Source organism: Thunnus thynnus, chromosome 8 (assembly GCF_963924715.1).
Source record: "Thunnus thynnus chromosome 8, fThuThy2.1, whole genome shotgun sequence".
NCBI lineage: Eukaryota > Metazoa > Chordata > Actinopteri > Scombriformes > Scombridae > Thunnus > Thunnus thynnus.
The window spans coordinates 9,210,693-9,232,055 of NC_089524.1; the positions used below are offsets into that span (position 1 = coordinate 9,210,693).

At 40.8% G+C, this 21,363-nt stretch overlaps 1 protein-coding gene across 2 annotated transcripts in view; it reads left to right on the top strand.

Annotated features, from left to right (window-relative positions):
* Positions 1–21,363, top strand: part of ddah1 (dimethylarginine dimethylaminohydrolase 1) — an 80,895-nt gene that overhangs the window by 1,490 nt on the left and 58,042 nt on the right. The window contains exon 1 of one of the 2 annotated variants that reach the window (XM_067596374.1): positions 4,362–4,994. The exons of the other annotated variant lie outside the window; for it this stretch is intronic. Coding sequence (XP_067452475.1) covers positions 4,701–4,994 — 294 coding nt within the window. The 5' untranslated portion in view covers positions 4,362–4,700. Of the gene's footprint in view, positions 1–4,361; positions 4,995–21,363 lie in introns of those variants that run through there. 2 annotated transcript variants of the gene reach the window in all.

The following is a 21,363-nucleotide window of genomic DNA, read 5'->3' on the forward strand; positions in this document are numbered from 1 at the left end:
TTTGGCCTTGAGGTGACTGTAACTTTCTAAGATATTGACTTGATGTGACTAATATGGACAGCTGAAGCTTTATATTAATTTCAGATTAACTTCATTTTTTGCACAGAGAGAGGACTGTGGATTTCGTCCCCCATCATTTATATTAAATGTTCATTATGAAGGGATCTCAGTATGAACAGCAAGAAAAATGTGTTAATTGGACACATGACTATAACAATTGTGAACCTATCCTTTAATATGTCTCTCACAAATCCCCCCAGCTTTGTGGAAGCGCATCATTAAATCGCTGGAACAGTGCGTGTGAATATTTGAGTCTACTTGCGTGTGAATAGCTCCATGTGTGCATCCTACCATCTGTATAGGAAACACTGTTGCCATTTTACGTCAATGGAGAATAACATTCAGTAATCTTCATGCCATAATTACCCATTCAGTTCAGGAAACATTCCAAAAGCTGGACATGCGTCTCCGTGTTGTTATTTCCCTGGCATAATAGTTTCCACTAAGGCTGTCTAACGACCACCGTTTCTCACACACATACAGTACACATACTCCCTCACCCCCCCCCCCCCCCCCCCCTCCAAATGTCCCTTATAGAAATTATCACTGGATTATGCTTGAAGTTCTGTAATGTGGGTGCCTCCGCAGCTTCACAGCCTCCAGCTGGGATGCTGAAGCGATTTCACTGTTCACACAAAGTTTGAGGAATTGTGCGTCGTTTCGTGGCTCAATGTAACGGAAACCCATTGTCAGATCCCACCAGGAGCACTCACAGTTGAAGCGACAGAAGCCCTCAGAATCAGTTCTCAGGAAGTCTGTGGCGAGCTTCACCATTTATATCCAAGTGACAGATGGAACAGAACAGGACAGCACAGCGTGTTTAAACAACAGATTCCATTGTACTATATTCAAGATGAATGTCGTAACTGGTATGCAGTGTGTACTAGCAACACTTCCTTTCTCTGTCAGTTCATGGAGCAGCAGGAAGCCTGCTGAGTTATGGCTCGTTTTCATGTGAACGGGGGCAAAGATGAGGGCACTGATTAAAACACTGAGTGGAGTTATTTAGATCTGAAAAGACTGCAGGAAGGTTTAACTCTTAGGATCTACCCATCACAATAGTTTAATTCACTTTGTTTCACGTTTGTGAGTTTTAGTGTTTCTTTGAAGGGGAACAGAGGTTCTGTCTGGTCTTTGGCTCCACGTGGTCGACCGTTTTGTCTTTGTTATCTTGATGTAAATAAATGTAAAGGATGACTGAAACATAATCTTGTTAGAGCACACTTTCTATGTATCCCCACTTGTGTAATCTCTTCCTTCAAGATTATTTTGGGGATGCTTAAAGTTGAAGAGTACATATTTTTATTTAAATGATTATGAGCGTTCACCTTACTCTTGGATCTTGGTCTACTGTATTTCTTCAGTTTGTGTCTTCAGTGATTTTCAAGACACTGAGGGACTTACAGTACACTTTCGCTGTGGGCCTGTGGAATAGGATAGTGGCTAGCACTGACTTGATGTCTGATTTTAAGGCCCTGAGAGAGCCAGGCTAGCTGTTTCCCAGTTTTTATGCTACGTTATGCTAACTGGCCGTAGCTTCATAATGACTGTACAAACACGAGTGTGGTGTCAATCTTCTAATCTAAATCTCAGGAAGAAAGGGAATAAGCATATTCCCCAAAATGTTGGACTATCCCTTTAAGAGTTTCTGTAAGTTGAATTACAACAACCTGTACAGTAGTGTCGATGTCTTCCAAGCTTGTTGTCATTTTCTCGTCACCATTTTTAATGGCTATAGCTTGGTAACTGGATATGAAGAAAGATGACATCACCATTTGTAAACCTGCCTATAAAGCTCTTTTTGGTGGAAATAACCATCAACGTCCCTGACATCAGACTTATATAAATCACACAACTAATCAGAGAGATGTGGGTGGCACATATTGAGGTGAAAAATGTAATGCCTCCACCGCAGCGATTTTAATATCAGGCAGAACCTCTACTCGAGTGTGATGTGAAACAGAGACGAACAAAAGTAATCTTTGTGAAACAGGGTCAGTTTACATCCACATACCAATCCCTCACTGTCGAAGTCTGAAGAATCCGCGGCGTTGTCGAAAAAATGTAATCTGCAGCCATGATTGTGTGGAAACATGTCCGCCATTTGTGTCTAAATTAATTATAGTAACGACAAGTTCAAGGAAAAAATCCTCACTCTGATACTCTGACAAGATATCATCAATCTGCGGAGCTCGGCGCATTCCAGGAGTTATTGTGTGATGAAGTCTTGAATTTCCCTCAGCTTGTCATGTCTAGTTTTACATAATGGATGTATGTACAGATATTCTAACCGCACACCTCCCTACCTACAGCGTGTCTCTCCTCTTGATTGTGGTTCCCTACGTTTTCGAGAATACTTTTTGGCAGCTCCGAGGTCCTTTTAAGATGTTGCTTTCACTGGGCATGAGCTAAATAGCTAAACTGCTAGTTTGTGGAAAATGGTAAGTGGTGATAAATCTCACTGTATCCTTTCCCTCTAAATGAAACATGTCTTTCCATACAGTAGACTTCTGAGAGGCTTTTAACAGAACTGACATTTTATCCAAAAATTTCCTAGATAGCTGAAAAACCTCTTGTATCTGACAACAGTTCTAGCTGCTGTTGAAATGCCATAGCTTACATTTTCTTCTTTTGGTCAGCTATCTACAAAAAAAAAAAAAAGAAATATCTTCTTTCATTTCATGTCATGTCCTTTGGTGGTAATTAGGCTCATGAATTCGTCCGACTGCTCAGGATTAAACGTTCCCACCGTGCACCTGTGTAATTCTGCAAGTCCGTGTCACTTTAGAAATCTCATCGTGAGTCCAATCATAGCAGACAAATATGAGGTGCTGTTTTTGGTGCCGCTTCATCCACAGCTGGAGGATCGTGTCTGCTTTCACTCATTTCTTTTATAACTGCACAATGTACCAGCCAGGTGTGTCTAAAGTATGAGGGCTTTCCTTCATCTAAAGTAACCCAAATTCCTCAGCGTGGAGAGAGAAAAGAGAAAGAGAGAGGGTCTTTTCTTGGGCCACGTCCATCTGTGATGAGGAATGATGGAAAAAAAAAAAAAAGACGTCTGGGTGGGGGCAGGTGTTAGTGTTGGGAGGGTGGTGGTTGGTGATCCTGGCTGGAGTGGAAAAAAAGGAATGTGGGGCTCCTGGAATGTTTAGAGCAGTCGGGGATAATTGAGTGAATCTGGAACAAGAAAAGACAAACCGAGGTCCCGCGGTGGAAGAATGTGCTTCTGGGACGTCTGAAGAAACATTCCATCCATTCAGACAGCTTCACCGGGCCCAGAACCTGCCTTAGATGGCACCATAGGGAATATAACCCCCCCTTCCTCCTCCCATGCACACAAACACACACACATACACTTTGACACAGCTCCTCCTTTCACACTCTTCTTGCCCTACACTTCACACACTGCAGGACAAGAAGAGATCCTCTTTTATATATTCTTTGCCTTTGAAGTTTGTATTGTATTTCAGAAAGTCTGCCAAGAAGAAACACTTACATTATGTCTCCAAAATCCCCCCAAAAAGTTGATGAATTGTCACTTTTTTTTATTTATAACCATGTAAAGATATTTCACAAAAGAAAAGGAAGAAACAAACAACAACAAAGCATGGAGACCAAGTGGGATTTACATTTCTTAGTCCGTTATGTTTATGTCCTCAGATTTATCCAGATCCAGATGTGATAGCGTCTTTGTTGCTTGCAGTGAAGGTGATCAATTTCTCCCATTTTCTGGGGAAATGTCTGTCCATTGTCAAGGACCATTTTATACCAGTTGTTAGTTTATTTCCTCTTTGTAGGCAACCGGTACAGTTTCACAGAATAAGGTCGCCTCTTAATACTTCTCCCTCTCTTATCACATCAAGATAAAAATATCTTGCTGTCCTTAAGACCTTGTTTCCTAAACTGTCATATTTTTCCACCCAAAGTATGTTAATCTTCTGATGACCAGAGGATGTGGGAATGATTGCCATCCATGTTTATCTTTAATGTGAGGTGATGAAAAAGATGAAATTGCAGTCTTCTTGTGTTCAACTTCATCTGTTGAAGGTGTTTCTATAAAGCATCCTATATAAATCTAATAATAGCAGGCTATGCAGAAACATTTTATGAGGTGTATTATAGATGCTCAGACACACCACTATGTGGACAAGGACACTTCTGTCTGTTGATTCCTATAAATATAGAAATATGGAGACATAATTGGATATGCATTTTTTCTTTTTTCTTTAAGGGACTTTGAAAGCATCAGAGAGTTTGACTTGCAAGCCCTCTTTAATGGTTCAGTGTGAAATTGATTGAGCATTAGGTTCAGTGTGTACAGACTGTCACTTGTTGGGCTGAACGCCTCGCTGAGGGCTGACAGACTCGTAGGCTACACGTGATGGTCGGTGCGCGTCACCGAAGCGCTGTCGCTCGCCTGGAGACTGAAGCAGGGCTGACTGACACTGTATGTAGGCTACTGTAAATAAAGAATAAAAAGCAAACAAAGTAAGAGGGAATCAATAAGCAAGCCGGGCAGAATCGGGTTAGCTGACAGCACTTTCTCTCATTCATTCGCTGAGTTGTGTGTTAGGGTGTTTTTCGGTCCTTTTTTTTTCTCCCAGATCTGAGCGTGCCAAGTAAAGGGAAAGCAAAACATGGCTGGTTTAATGGCAGGTTTTGGTCATTACACCCACGCCGTCGTCCGGGGAATCCCTGTGTCCCTGGCTAAAGAAGCGCTCCGGAGCAGCCAGTCGGAGGTGGACCTGGCCAAGGCGCGGAGGGAGCACGAGGCTTACGTCGAGGTCCTGAGGACGCGGGTCGGGCTGGAGGTGGTCGAGCTCCCCGCGGACGAGTCGCTCCCGGACTGCGTGTTCGTGGAGGACGCGGCGGTGGTGTGCGGTGACACGGCGCTCATCACCAGACCCGGGGCAGAGAGCAGGAGGAGAGAGGTAGGGAAGTGACAGCATATGCTCCACAGCATGATTCAATACGCCGAAAATAAAAAGTTTGATGTGAAAGTAGAGAGGAAGACGTCCTCCACTCCCCCCCCCTCGTTTGCCTGTTCTGCTTACTTGGCATAATAGGCTGCAGAGATGCATGCTATAATGATAAATATCAGGGTGGATTAATTATGCAACATCCTGTCGGTGATTAAATGTATAGGCATTACAAATGTAAACAAAAATCCATTCTGTTCTTGTAAAAGCTTGATTTCCCCTCGGAGGCTTTGAGTTCATTCATAATTAACTCAACGTTTATAACAGCTCTCTTAGGACAGGTTAAGTCTTTAGCCGAAATGTATGAAACCTTAGTTTTGGATGGGGGGGTTACTCTCCACTAGGCCTATATCTCAGAAAGCATATGAGCATCAATGCCAACCCAAGATTACATATGAACCATATTGTGCACCGTGCAACAGCCTACACAAAGAGATATGGTGATTAGGCACTAAGCAACGCCCATTTGAAGGAGGACAATGCTTTTTGTATACATTATGTGCCTGTGCTGCACCACAGATATTCTTATTAAGGTGACAGTTGGAAAAAGATTGAGTTTTTGCATGTTTTATAGTCTAGACAATGTAATTTACTTGGTAAAGCGTGGGGCTATATATTGTTAGTTGTCACTTCAAACTGTTTGTAGGTTGTCAGTGGACTTGATGGGATGCTTTGGAAGCATCCCAAGAGGTCTCACTTTATAATTCACACAGTAATTGGCTGTTACTTAAAGAGGAAAAGACGAAAAATGCAAGAAATGATGTTTAGGAACTGAGAGGCTTTACGCTTAAATGAATGAATCCAGTTTTTGATTTTTTTGAAAACAAAACAACAGTATGTTTGCACTCGCAATGTAGGGTAACCGTGTGCGTCTGTGTGTGTGTGAGTGAATGACAATGAGGGAAATGGTAGGACGGCTATGGTGAAAGCAGCTGTCATTTCACATCAGAGTCACTTTACTTGGCTCACTGGTGCTAATGGTCCCCACCCCCCACTGGCAGCAGGGTTATTGATTGAAAAGCTCAGTGCTGTTACCTTCACCCCACCACGTTTTATTTATGCTGAACATGGTGCAAGTCACATTAGCATGCACATGTGTGCACGCCATCAGCACTCTGCCAAAACCCTGTCTCACATTTAAATTGTGAAAGTTTTCATATTTCATATAGAGATAGCAGTGGTTTGGTTTTTCGCCAGTAGTCTGCTCATGGGAGATGTCAGCTGTGATAAATGAAAAATTGGCAAGGTCTGAGGTACAAGAGCATAAATAATATGTTTGCACAAACAGGACTCTATAAATCACAGATGGATTCAGATCCACAGATGGTTTCCAATGAATGACCTTTTATTGTCTGGGGTAGAATAACAAGTCATTCAGCTGGATAGGACACTTTTATTTATAGATGAGATATAATTTTCTGCAAAAATGACATTTCATTATCAATGTGTGAGCTAAAGCACTGTGGCCTGCTGGATGCACTGTAGAAAATCAACAGAAATGACTTCACACTGAAGTTAGAATAAAGGCTTTGAGGTTAAGTGAAGAGAGATGATAATTATCCTGTATATAATGGTTCTCTATGCTACAATCCATGTTTCCAAACTGATATTATCATTTGTGGCTGTTACCACTACATAATGTGTTGTTCATAATATACACAGAGTGCAGTATGATGCATCTTAAGCACATTCTTTAGCATTATAGTATTATGGTAATAAAGCCTGGGATGTTTCTGCCTGTTCCTTGTGATGTGGGAGCTAAAAGATGTAGGTATCTAAAAAGGGTTAGAGTTGCCAAAGTATCTGTAAAAAAAAACATCATTATGTTCTTGAGCTTTTATAACAGATCTCAGCGCGAATACAGTCTGAAAAGTTTCCTTCAGACTCGTAATTAGCCTTCTGTTTACAGCAGTCGCCACGGCAACAGATACGGTAGAACTATCAGTAATGCTGGAGCATATCTCTATGCAGTCAAATTGCTTGCCTGAACCTCCCTGGTGTGTAATACATTACTGCATGTCAAAACAATTACAATGCTTGTAATTTGATGTAATGTTATTAGAGTTTAAAAATAGTGCATTCACTTACAGTGTTTGAGCGGTGTCTCATTATTCACCTGCGAACAGATGGTACTGTAATTAGTTGGTGCATCTTCCTCTGACCTGAGAAATTATGGAAAATGGGGAACAGTAGTTTGCCTTTTTTTTATCAGCCCTCTTGGAATACGTTCTCTGCTCGTGAAGTGTGGAAGTTAACATTTTGTGATCAGTTACATCCTTGTAGTCTTGATGAATGCTTTTCCAGCCCGCGTATACGTGGTCAGTTACAATTGTAGCATCATGTTTGAAGGTCTCACATTCCCTGTTGATTGAATAGTGAGGGTTGATTTTCATCACGTAATTCCTCCTGACATTTCAAAAGCCTTGCATATAGATCAGGCTACAGCACAATGATGCATATTAATGCTGTGTTGCTAGTTCAGTAATGGACTGAGTCAAGAGAATCAAGCTTGAGTCTCAAGAGTCAACAAACATAGAGTGTGACTTTGATGAGTCTGTTTTCTAAGCCAAAAGATTAATGAATGACTATCAGGAAATGGTTTTTCTATCTACTGCATAAAGAGCCAGGGCCCTGTCTGTTCTCTCTTCCTTGACTCTCATATTTTTCGCTTCCCATTTGTTGCTGCTGACAATTTACTGCCATGATGATCGTGGGAAGCTTCAGTCGGTTCCAGTTGCAGTCAGAAGGAAGAGACCAGTCACTGCTTGCCGCTTATTTAACTTTTGTAAGTCTATTCGGAGTCATACAGACATTAATATAGAAGTAGAGGAGTCATTTTCTAATCTTGACCAACATAAATTTAGGTTTCTTTATGAGTAGCCAGGATAGTTACATGTGCTGCCAGTGAAAACTTGGACTTTGTCCAAGTCCTTTGGACTGTCAAGGGAGAACAAAACTTCTGAAGTAGTACTTAAAATCTTTTGATCAGGCGCTGGAGAGTGCAGGTGTGTAATGGAGCAGGACAATTGATGTGGGAATTCAGAGGAATTCTTATCTAAATTGGAAGGAAACAATTGTTATTGTTTATCTCTTTAGTGTATTCTGAATGCTGTGGGATTAGTTAGGGATTTAGTTTTTTTGATCTATTGGCCTTTTTCATCAGGTCTGCTGCAAGTTTTTCTTCCATACTGCTAATCTTCTTGCAGAGTCACTACAGGGGAGATGAAGTCATTGGTTTCCATAATTTGATATTTCACCTTCCTGCAATATATATATATATAATACTGATTGTAAGCTTTGTAGAAATCCTCAATGTTCGATTCCGTAAGATGATATGGAATAAGTTAAGGTTCCGGGAATCTTATCCATTAGGCTGTGGCTTAAAAGCTTTATTATTAGGGTAAATGCTTGTCTAAATGGACTACATTATTGTGGACTGCAGACTACAGCATTGTCTAAAAACACTCCAAGAAAGAGTCTGAGTTAATTTTTCCATAATATTAAACATTAGTCTGATAAGCAGTTTAACCAAATCAAGCTTTAACTGTTCACCAAGCAGGATGCAGAGCTGCAGCTTGTAAGATGATCTTTACTTCCTTATTATGAACCCATTTAGGAATCACAATGAAGAATGTCAGCAAGTTAACCTGCTGTTACTGTATTTTATGCTTTAAAATTGACATTAAAAGGGGCTTTTCTCAAAGCACACAAGAATATGTTTCTTAAAAACTGTTCAGTGCTTTGAATGAATTGCATAACCTCCATATATCATTGCACGTTTTTAATTTAAACTTATTCAACTGTTGCAAGTTAACAAGATAAATATTCTAAACTCAAGGTTTATTACTAGATTTTTGTGCAGCTTTTGACCATATCCCACAGCCTTCTTAAAGGTATACCATGCAGGATTTGTCTGTCTGTGTTTGCTTTATGTTCTAAAGCACAAATAAACACGCCCACACCTCCGAATAACCCTGCAAGAGGATGCAGCATTTCTGGATTTTGTGTGAGTGCAGAGCTTCATCCTGTCTGCTGTGGCCTCTCTGCTCTGTGTGTGTGTAGCTCAGCCCCACCCTCTGTCAAGCAGGCACACAGACCTGCCGCTCTTTATACACCCATGACACCGACATAGAGAGCAGAGCGGAGCAGAGGAGAGAGATGGAGACAGCAATGTAACCCGGTCACCATGCTACGAGTCCTGACCTCACACCCTGCCCACTGTTATTGGCTGAGTCTATACATTGTTTTTTAGGGAAATCCTGCATAGTATACCTTGTGATGTATTCTGTATGCACAGAATGACTGACTTGAAAAATTCTCCCTGGCTTGCTAACTGAATTTTGATTTTTCTGTCCTGACCTTACACATTGTCTGCAAAGAAGCAGATGTTGCCAGACTTTCCTTCCTTAAATTCAAAGTTTTTTTAACAGAAAATTCATAAAGTTCATACATACAGTAAAAACATGTGATGCAGTCAGTACATACATTTTCTTGTGGATGCTGTGGTATTTGCACACTGTGAAAAGGGTAGCAGTAGGGTTCCTATTGTCGGACGGATTCCGATGCTCGACCACCTCAAGTTTTGTTGTTCTATTAAGCATTTCCAGTGTGAAACTGAAATAAACTATTCATGTCTGTCACTTAACAAGGCCCTAAGGAACACTCCAGGAAAATAGAGCTATAGAAAGACATTGTGCTAGTTTTTCCTTGGTAGTGTATCCTTGCAATGAAACACAAAAAACGCAAAATGGCTAGGTATCCCTGGCTCTACTGGAGGTGCTGGCTGATGACACACTTGAGCTAAGAGACTGCAAGACATCAAACATTCTTTTAGATCAACACCATGCTGTCTAAAATGTTTGGTCTAATTTGATGTGGATCCTGACTTCCAGCTAATTAGCTTCCCACATGCATTGCACTTTGCCTTGTTTGTTTTCTTTAATAAAGTGAAGCCACACTTCTGAGTGTTTACCGTGATCAGTCTTTCACTACTGTTATGTTAGCCATGCATGCTCGTATCAATGAATCAACACACTTTTGGGTTGATGCATGACGTAGACAGCCAGATAGCCACTTCTTTGTAGATATGTAGCTTTTTTTTGCAATAATAAAGGGTTATCATGTCTAGGAACTGATAAGCAGAACTGAAATTTGATTTCTCAACAGGCACTTGGTTCTTGGCATTTTGGATTCAGGTCTAATTTGGAACCGGTTTTCTGTTCCCAACCCTACTTCACTGTCTGAGTTACTTGTCTATAAATTTAACGAAGCGTGACTCAAACAGACTGATAATGCTCCAATTAAAAATGTCCTCAAGTATTTATGTTTGGCAGCAAGCAGTGTACAGCTGATCTTTATTGTAGCTCATTGAAGACTTTTGTATGAGTGTCATCACTGCTCTTTGTAGATGATCTGATGCATGTTTTGAACTGCCGGCATGCCAATTAAAATTCCAGTTTTTGCTCACTCACATATTTTATTGATCGTTTTTCAGCTGCAAGTCAGGTAAAGAAGTTCAAGTGTCTGGAGGTCTTTATAATGAGGGTTATTGGAAGAATTAAATATTCAGGGAGATAAAGGTACGCGTCGGTTGAGCCTGAGGGGCAGTTACCAAAGCCAGTTAAGATAACACATAGATTGGGGTGCCCAGCAGCAGTAGTTTTAGCTCTGCAACCTTCTAAAATAATTGGTATATTAGGTGGTGTATGGGTGGGAAGCTGGTGAAGGACAGATCTTGCCCATGGCCAGTCATGCCCCAAACCAAAAGTGGGAGTTAGCAGCAACAGTGACTACAATATATGGGAATTGGTCATTCCAGATTAAGAGGGGAAAAAAGGGAACACTGTGAGCTTCTCCATATTTTCTATTGATTACATTTTGAGCACTTTTGTACAAACTAGGAGTCAATACCAAAAGATGCTTCTTCTTTACCATTTTCTGATAGTAAGCTGAGCCAGAAAATTATGTTATCAATTTACCATTCAGTCTTCAGTCACTATGGTTACAAGCTTGTTGTAGTGACTGAAACACAAATGTGATGGACAAAAGTCGCCAAAAAAGGGTTAATCACAGGATGTCTGGGTTTACTCTCTGTGACAGAGTGAAGAGCTGAGCAGTCACAGTCAATCTGCTGCTCCTCCACATTCAGAGTAGGCAGTTAAAGGGACAGTTCACCCAACACACACACACAAAATTTCCTACTCATCCTTAGTTATCTAGCATCTAGCAGAGCAAATATCAAAGTGAAAAAGGTGAAAGTCAACATACGTTTAACTGATCTTATGATTTTGGAAATGTCTCTGTGTTGCTTTTGAAGGACACAGTGGTCAGAGCAGGCAAAATGCTCAAAGCTCAATTTTAAGCCAAAATGAGTTGCACTGCACTGCCTGATTGCATTGCATTGCCTGATTAGCATAAATACAGCTTTAGCTGTGCCACTTCACCCACCTTTGTGCATGGAAGTTGTTTGGAGCCTCAAAGTCCCAAGTAAATGCACCCAGCTTTGCGTCTGCATGTTAATAGAGCCCAGAGAAAACAAATTAGCAAGTTGTGATAGTGTTGGTTCAGCAGACAGGTAGTTCAGTTTTTTTTGGCAAACAGTAGGCTACACCTTAAGTGATTGCTGATTATTGTTTTGAGGCTTCAAGTATTCAAGTTTCTCAGAATAGAAAGGTTCTCATCTAGCTGAAGATGCTCTCAGTACTGTAGAAATTTTAATCCGGTTGAGGTTCAGGTGAGGTTGCACCTGTCTGTCTGACTGTGCTAATTCTATTTAACTTCAATTCCATTTAATCACTTCAGTAAATAATATTTGCAAGCACATAACCTGGTCAATCAATTACATTTTCACTGCATTCTCATCAAGAACGTGGTAAAGTGACCTAACAAATGCAAAACAAGAATCTCCATCATCTTTTTGAGAAAGATGTGGTTTGTAGCTTCAGACCTTTGGAAAACTTTCAAAAATATCAGTCCACATGAATAACTGTGTCCAGACAGAGATTTACAGTACAAGAGCTTAATTAGCCAAGCTGAAAGCATTTTCTCTCAGTGTTGTTGAAATTGGACCAAGTACAGCAAGTTTTTCACCTGAAAAACACTTCTTGAACACCTAAATAGAAAAATGAACAGATTTTAAAGACAGAAGCAATAGTGCTGTCAGTCAAAAATGGACCTCAACTGAATCCAGCAGCCATGATAGTGTTTTTCTGGACTGATAAACAGCTTCATATAATCTTGGCTGTCCCAGTAGCTTGATGCAGTTGGGTGACTTTTCCTCTGTGTTCATTTCCTGAACTTCAGGTCGTGCTGGCGGTCTCTCGGTCTGACACTGAAGTCAAAGTTAATTTTGTAGAAAGAAAATCCATTTCTGATCCTCCACTCTCACTTTTTAGTTTTCCGACAGTGATTTACTGAAGTAAAGAGACCTTCGTTCAGAAAAAATGAAAAGGGCGGTGATGTGTGATGTGGTCTTATCAACCGAATGAACTTTGGTTTAAATCCTCCATAGGGTGATTGCTAAACCTTCCACCTTTTACTGATACTGCTCAGACACTGCTCAGACTTTAAGTGTGGCCATTAAGTGTTTTAAAAGTGCCAATTCTTCAGTTGACACTGACTGTATCTTATAATGGTATACTGCTGTAAGCAGTTACTGTACGTTAAGCTTACTGTGCCCTGAAAAAAAGTGCTTGTTAAAAAGTGCTAAAATCTGTCATAACAAGTGTAAAAGGCCTAGGTGTCAATTTAGGTCTGGAGACAGGATGGAAAATTCTGCTCCACAGACACAATATTTAGGTCATGTTTTTATAGACGTAATATTTAGGTTCAGTCCTCGGAGTTTATGTGTCCGTGTGGGCCCCTTTCCGGTCATGCCTCACGTAGCTGCCCCCAAACTAACACCACACAGCACAGAAGCCTTGTTTTGACTAGACGGCCTGCAGATGCAGATTCCTCGCCGTCCTCCCTGCTCTTATATGACTTCCCTAACGGAACCGACCTGGTTTCCTTCAGGGAGGCTTGACATCCATGTGTGAACGGGGGAGGAGGGTGAGACACCTGGAACCCGACAGTAGCATGTGGGACGGGGTCAACGTGCTTTCCCCAACTGTCTGTCACATTCCTACCACATTTAACCTGCCCTTCCTCTCACTGTTTGTCTGTCTGAGTCCTCGTCTGGCATGTTCATTCGTAACATCATGGTGCTGCTGCCTCTCCCATCCTCTGTCTCTCATTCATTTTCTTACAAAGGATATTATCAAAGGTCCTCTAAGGTCTCACTCAGAGGAACCTGGTTACATCGTTGCCATGAATCAACCACTCAGTGATGTAGAGTGGTCTGTCAGCGAGAAAGTAAGAATCTGTCTTTGACTGAGCAATATAGATTAGCCTACTTTCAAGTAATACAGGAAAAATAAATTATGATTTCAGTAATATGATAATAGCGATAGTAAATTGCTCTGCTGCCGAGATGTCTTTTGTTGGCATGAAAAAGTGCTCACATTGAAAACACATTGAGAACCAGCAGTGGAATAGAAATGAGGTATCTGCATTCCACAATAAACTGTTTTGCAGTTAGCCAGACATCTTAACCTAACCTCTCATAATCAGAGTTTGTGTTTACCTGTGTTATTCTTACCAAGCAGTAATATTAACTTTCCCTAATCAGAATGAGTAACCGGGTTAATAGAGGAACAAGAATGCAAGTCTAAATTCATAGAGAATAAATGTCAAGACCCTAACATAGTGTAGTTATAACATAATAACTTAATAATAATAAACTAATTGGAGATTTCCACATTATTAAATTAAAACAGCACAAGCTAGTCCTTACGTAGAGATTAGTTGTTACTAAATATTCATACCCAGTAACTGCCAGGTCAAACTGTTATGACCTAACTGAACTAACTGATAAAGCTATGACTTGTTTGGACTGAAAAGTAAAGTAAATAGAAATGAAGGTTGACATGTCTGACCTTACACTTGATCAAAACTCTGTTTGGTAATGTGATAATGTTTGACTGGTAGTTATGACCAGATAGAGTTGATTAGGTTAAAATAATCCATCATTCTAAATGGCATGAATATTGCTAACTATTAAACACACATATTTCTCAATGATTGCATATATGAATAAAATCAAGTCATGCCTACATTTACAAAGGCTCATTCTTTGTAAATTACCTCCATTAAAAGTGTTAATTGTGGAAATTACGCTGCTGCTTGTGATTCTACAGTGACTTCCTGTTTACATAGTTGATCACAACCTGATTTAATCACTAGTTTGACACTAGAGAGTGGTTATTAATAACTTAAGAGGGACTTTACACACAAATTTAGTGATGGCTGAATGAATAGTTGGTGTTATTTTCTTGTGTGAGCATTATCACAGTGTGTTCTCTATGGGTCGGACATCACGTGCCTGGACTTTGCCTCTCGTGTGTACCAGTGAGTCTTGCGAAAAGACAGGGCAACATGACCAGACCAGGACCATGCCCTCTTTTGGCCCCGGGTTCACCCACCACAACCGCCTGCCTCCTCCCCCTCCTCCCCCTCCCAACCCAGCATAGCGCAGCAGCCTGCGAGACAGCTGCAGGAGACTTGCGAACAGGAACTCCTCACAGCCTTGCAGGATGACCCGGTCACGCTCAGCCGTCACCGTGGGTGTGTGAATGTCTGGTTTGGTATGTGAGACGGAGCAGTGGAACACACAGGAAGTGGTCCAGGCACGGTGGTGTTGAGAAAAGTCACGTTAAGGTCAGAGAGGGCGCCGCATAAGCTGAGACAAAACCCCCCCCTTTTTTTTCATGCAAAGGTTTTTGGGATGAAAGGGCCATTCATTTTTAATAAAAATATTATGCTTTCCTTCATTTTCTCCCCTCTTTCCAGCTTTTGTCTGCTGTCTGACACAGATTCATCATTGCATAAATGCAGTGAGGAGTCTTAGAGGAGATACCGTAGATTCCAGGAAGGTTTGATTCCCAGCAAAGCATTGCTTTTGCATAAATGGGATTTTGTGAATTTCAGAGCGAAGAATGATTTTTAAATATTCTGTCGTGTCGTGTCACATTAAACATAAATGCCACGCATTCGATTGCCCCCCCCCCCAAGAATTTTGCAAGGTTGTTTGTGTTTTTCTCAAGAGGTGCCCTTTGCATTTTGGAGCAAGGTTTTTGGAAATGATTGCAGAAACTAGAGCTTTACAACTCGGGCTTTGTTATTTCATCATTTCAAGTCTCAAGTCTGAAGGACGGCCTCGTTGACCTTTGATTCCAAGAGTGTTGATGTGAGTAAATATATAAACCCACAACCCCTATGAGCACCTGTATTTAAAGACGTACCACTCATAGCTACAGAAATACTGTTTTTTGATGGATTTTCACTGCACTAAAGCACATATTAGAACAGTAACAACATCTCTGAAATACTAAGTCTGTATTAATTTGTAATAGGTTGCAATGCCTCAGGAATGTTGGCCAGATTTATTCTATTTAAACAAAACTGACAGATGTTGTTTATAGGCAGAGTATGAAACAAACACCTCTAATACAACTCAGTGTATGCAGTAGGATTGCATTCGCGTAATTAGTAGTGGCCCTCTCTTAACCAAACAAATACTTCAGTGTTAATACCATGATTGCTTATGCCACATTTTGTAAACACAGAAGAAATCAGTCAAGACTAATTGAGATAAATCTCTCACTCTCACCCCGTCCATTTTGTTCTCACTCTTAAGAACACAACACACTCCCTGAGAGACACAAGCTGTCAACATCAATTTCATTGATTGCTGGAAACGCAGAGCCAAAAAGAATCTCTTACATCTCGCAGGCTATAACTATCAGTCTTGCCTGTCAGTCCAGTTGACAGTTATGGTTAAATGTCCAGCTTTCTACTCCGCCGCTGAACAACGACAGTCTTAACAGCCTTCATTTAATCTCAAGTCCCATTGACGGGAGTTGGCTGCGAACACTGTAATGGTAAAAATGAGGTATAGTTCTGTCTGATTTACCTGCTGGCCCGACTCCACATTAAAATTCATGAACGTGATGAGAACGTTCTGAGATGATGGAACCACAATGTCTAGTATCAGCAGTAGTACTATAGCTGTAGCAAGTCTATTTAAGTAAGAGTTAGTATTAGATTAAATGATTAGTTGGTTGATAGATAGACAAAGATAGGGTGGTTCAACTCCTCAGATGTGATGATTTACTGCTTTTTTTCTTTGTCATATTATAATTTGAACACCTGTGGGTTGGAATATATCATCTTGAGATCTGGGGGAGAATTTTGATGGCCATTTTTCACTATGATCTGACATTTTATAGACAGAGATTAATTGACAATTGAAATAATCATTAGTTGCATTCCTAGTCAGTAGTAAACAAGTCTGTACATATTATGTTTTATCTAGGATTCTGAGATGCAGACATATGATTTGCTGTTTGAAAAAGGTACATCTAATAAAGTAGTCTGGGAATATGATTGAAATGATGAATATGAAAATGATGAAATGTGTTGTGCCTCCACCGTTTGTGACCACAGGTGGGAGCCTGTCAAAAACCCTCTCATATCCTGCTCATAATAATCACCAGAAGGTTGACGTGATGGTGTTTTTTCCCCATTTGGTATTTTAATTTCACAGAATATCAAAGGAACCCACCATCAGACTACTTATTTAAAATGCTCTACTTTCCAATGAGCTCATTCAAGCTGAAATAATCCCAATACTGCACACGATCAAGGCAGTGGGCATGCAGACATGTAGTGTAGGCAGGGCTTATTGCAGTGTTGAAAGAACATGGTTGAAACTGTTTTGGTTTTGGCACTGTGCGTCCGTGTGAGACAGAACAGTGCTCCTGGCAATTTGGAGCCACATCAAGAGTGAAGTAAGCGATGAAAGTTTGAACACGATCAATTATACCATAATGGTATAAACAAGGATAATAAGGCACAAGTTGAAAGTTAACTAAATGATTTCAAGTTAATTTTAAAGAAGTTGTCCGTCGCACTCCTTGCGAAATTCCTCCAAGCGCTACTGTAACTTTAGGCCCTCCATGTCAGTTCCATTCGGGCTGTTTCTGAGCACACTGTCTCACAGACACTGAGCAAATTATAAACTCTTCACCCCTTCGCCTCACATTACGTGGAGGGCTGGGTTTTGTATTTACATGTCAAGATTAAGCCAGCGTGAACCAGACCCCTGACGCACAACTGCACATCGCTATGATGCCAACATCCGTTTCAGCACACACCTTAAAATAGACAGGCCTTTTTTCGTCATTCGCAGCATAACAACTCTTTGTATAAACCATAGAAAACAAAAAAAACAAAAAAAGACACAGAGGCACACATACAGAGCGAACCCACAGCGGTATGCACGTGAATGTGTACTAAATTCCACACATAGAAAGGTTTTCACCTGCAGACATACCTGCATTTCACCCCCTGTCCTCATCTATCTTGTTCACTTGTACAGACAGCAGGCACACACTCAATCATGTCAATTTTATATCTCATTGTTGGACGGCGTCCTGGGAGGACAAGCTAAAGCAAAGCTCAGTCATATTTTCTACATCGCCGTAGCGGTGTCGAAAATGCAAAGCTTCCAGAGCACTGCCCAGGCAGAAACACTGTTTTTATGGAGCATTTTCCTATCTTTATCCTATATTTTTAAGAGCATGGTCTTTCAATTTTTAGAGCATGATTTATTGATTTCACGTTCAGATTTTGTAATTCTTTCCCTCAAATCCTGCCCTCACACTCAAATAGCCCCCTGCTTGTGCACAGATTTGCTCTGCTTCTGCTCAAACTGTATGCTCGCACTCAGATATATTGTCGCTTGCACAGATTTCCTGCACGCAAGCTTCAGGCCTTCTCCTCACAATCAGGCTTCTTCTGTGTGCTTGTGAAACGTCTGCTCTCAGATTTTTTTGTGCAATAACCCTGTCAAAATTCCCCAACCAATAGAAGGCCAGGTGTAGCGTAGAAGACCAATGAAATGATCCCTGCCTCCTTGCGGGCGCATTCGCTTTACTTCTTAGAGCGTCCCGTATGGGCGGTTACTCTTTAACCGGGTTCATCCACTCCCACCCTCCAGGGCTTTATTAAATGTACTTCCCTTGCTTTCTGTATGGCTTTGGAATAAAAGAACAGTTAATATATATAACAGTGTCCATACTTTTTCTTTTACTATAATAGCTACATATAGTATCCATTCTGTGCACCCCGTTTCATGAGCGCACAGAAGCAGCCTGAGCGAGAGGGAGCAGGGCTGAAGCTGGAGTGCAGGAAATCTGTGCAAGCAACGATATATCTGAGCGCAGGTATATACAGTTTGAGCAGAAGCTGAGCAAATCTGCGAGCAAGCAGGGGGTATTCGAGTGCCAGGGCAAGGTTTGAGGGAAAGAATTACAAAATCTGAACGTGAAATCAATAAATCATGCTCTCAAATTGAAAGAACACGCTCTTGAATAAAGATAGGAAAAAAGCCCCATATGCTTTCACATCTGCTCAGCTCTCAGAACACACAGCCAATATTGTTTCAGAATTATCTTTCTGACAGGAACATGAAGTGATTTGTCTCAGCAGCTCGTTCCAGTTTATACTTTATTCCCGTACTTTCTTCTTTTTCTCCTTCCCCAACAAACACGTTGTGGTGCTGCAGATTTATAGAGACTTAACCTGAAACTGACCAGGAATGCATTTTTTCTGTATTTGTTGACATATTCACTAATCACAAACTGATGATAATTCATCATCAATCTGAATACTTTGTCTTTGATGCATGCTTCACATGTCTTCTTTTAATTTTTGGCCTATCCATCACAGCGTGGAGCAAATATTCCAGTCACTGTACAGTATGAACTTCTGCTCTTTGCTTCATTGGAAAGGCCTACTCATCGGTCTTTGATAAAAAGTGATATATCGCAGATGTTGTTTTTGTTCCAGAAATGCCCTCTCTGACTTAGCATTTTTCTTTGCTTCATCATTCAGTCTGGCTAATGCTGTTTACAGAGTGGTTTTTAATTATGCCAAAGCGCGGGTACACTCAAATTGAATTTAACAGCAAGTGAATCTTGGCCAAAGTAATGAGAGAATCTCAGCTGCTGAACAATATGTGGTCCTGTTGTACCCATGTGTTTTATTTTCATGTTCCTGAGCAGGATGATGTGGAGCTTCTGTGCCTTTGTGGTTCTCATTCCCTTAAGAGAAATTACTGTCAGACTGCTGTATCAGTGAGTAATAGGTCACAGCTTTTTCAGTGAAAACTAACCTTGTCTGTCTGATGAATGCAGACAGAGGAAGTTAGCGACTAACTGACTCCTCTTTAGCATTTAGCAGACAAAGAGGAGTAAACAGAGCTGAAAGGAGAATGGATATTGGACTTGTCGGCTAAAGAGACACACAACACCAAATGTATGCTCCTTTATGTCAGCTGGGTGTGTAAACAGACAACTGTTTGCTAATGTGTTTGCCAAGAGGGTTATTTAGCATCATTAGACTTGCTAAACATCTGCATGTTAGCATGCTGTTAGCATTTAGCTCAAAGCACCACTGTGCTGAAATACAGCCTCACAGCTCACAGCTTCAAGTATGGCTGTAGACTCTTATCTTATTTCCATGCTAAAGCAGATATTGTCATGGTGAAGTGCTTATTGATTGTCGGAACGGATCAATGTGTAAATGATGCCTGTTTTCAATCACACAAACATGATTGTGAGTCCAGTCATTCATTCATTCTCAGACGCAGGAAGTGAGACTCAGATGTCTAGTTTTAGGTGAGAGTGAGTCAGGAGACGGTATGTGTCGACTGGGCGCCACGATGTTTTCAGAATGTCAGGATCAGGCTGGAGGCTGGTCTGTCGCATCTTACACACCTACGTGTAATGTGTCCATGTGTACGGTAGATTGTGTTTCAGTTACATTTGCTCCGTGTGTGGATCAGACAACCATAATAGGGTCAGTTCACCCAAAATCAACATTTGTATTCAACCTCAAGCATGTCTTTCCAAGTCTAAGGTCTCTGTTACTTCTGCTAATCTTAATTCTTAATTCAACACCAGGTCTTAAAGCAGTATTTTGTCATACAGCTACTTTATGCATGCAGCTACATTTGTCAGTAGACTAACAAATATAGCCTTTGCTCTCTTTTTTTGTTCTTCTGTGTTCTGCATATATATATATGTACCCTTCAACAGCAGCCTGAAGCTCAGGGCAACACGTAGCCGTTATGCTGATTAGTCTAATAGCTTGCAGAAAGATTTTCTCACTATGTCTGTAATCAAATTCATTTTCAGTGGCTTATAGTCACTTGAGATGCCAGTGTTCCCAGCACATATGATGTCATACTGTATTTATCTAATTAAAAAGAGAGAGGTGCTCAGACTTGAAGACGCTATGTCAGCCAAAATAATCAAGTATCAGTCATTAACTACGCATTTCACAGATCTTTGATATGTCTGTAGCTTGATGATCCTTGTATTTGGCAGCTTTGGACATGTTCACAAATAGTCTATTAGAGGTTTCTTCATGTTCGGCTTATTGTGCAAAAGACCTAGACTTAACCCATACACGTCTAATATTTGAATCTTGCGTAAATTGTGCAGTTTTCATCAGTGATTTAAATGTACTGTATGTGTGTGTGCATGTACACATTCATGTGTATGAGTTTGTGTGTGTGTATATGCGTGCGTATGTGTGAGAGGTCTGCTGCCGGGGCAGGGCAGGTAGCAGGGCTGGGCAGGGAGGTGTGTGTTGCCTCCCCCGTCTGCCCTCGGCTGTCACAGTGTGGTGTGATGTCCGCTCTCAGTCTGTTCTCACGCCAAGGATCACACTGAAAACACACACCTCTTCTCCACTTCCCATTCTCCTCAGTCACGCACAGAGCACCCGCAGAGCCAGCAGAAATGACTCATGCTTAAACCATTAGTCGATTATTCCAATAGTCAAATTTGATTAAAAACAAATTGAGCTTTTAAGTCATTTATGTCACCGGTTCCAGCTTTTAAAATGTGGGAATTTTCTGATTTTCTCAGTTTTGCATCAGTGTAAACTGAATATCTTTGGGTTTTGGACTGCTGGTCAGATTAAGCAAGCAATTTAAAAATTATACCTCGGGCTCTCGGATGTCGTTAGGGGCACTTTTCACATTTTTTAACTTAACGTATAGAGTAAAAGGATTCAAACAATGGATAAATGATCAATAATTAAAATAATCAATTTCAACCTAGCCTGACATTAAAGGATAGTTCGACTGGCGATATGTTATATTTTTCTTATTGACCTACATTTGTACTATATTGTTAATTTCTCAAAGAAA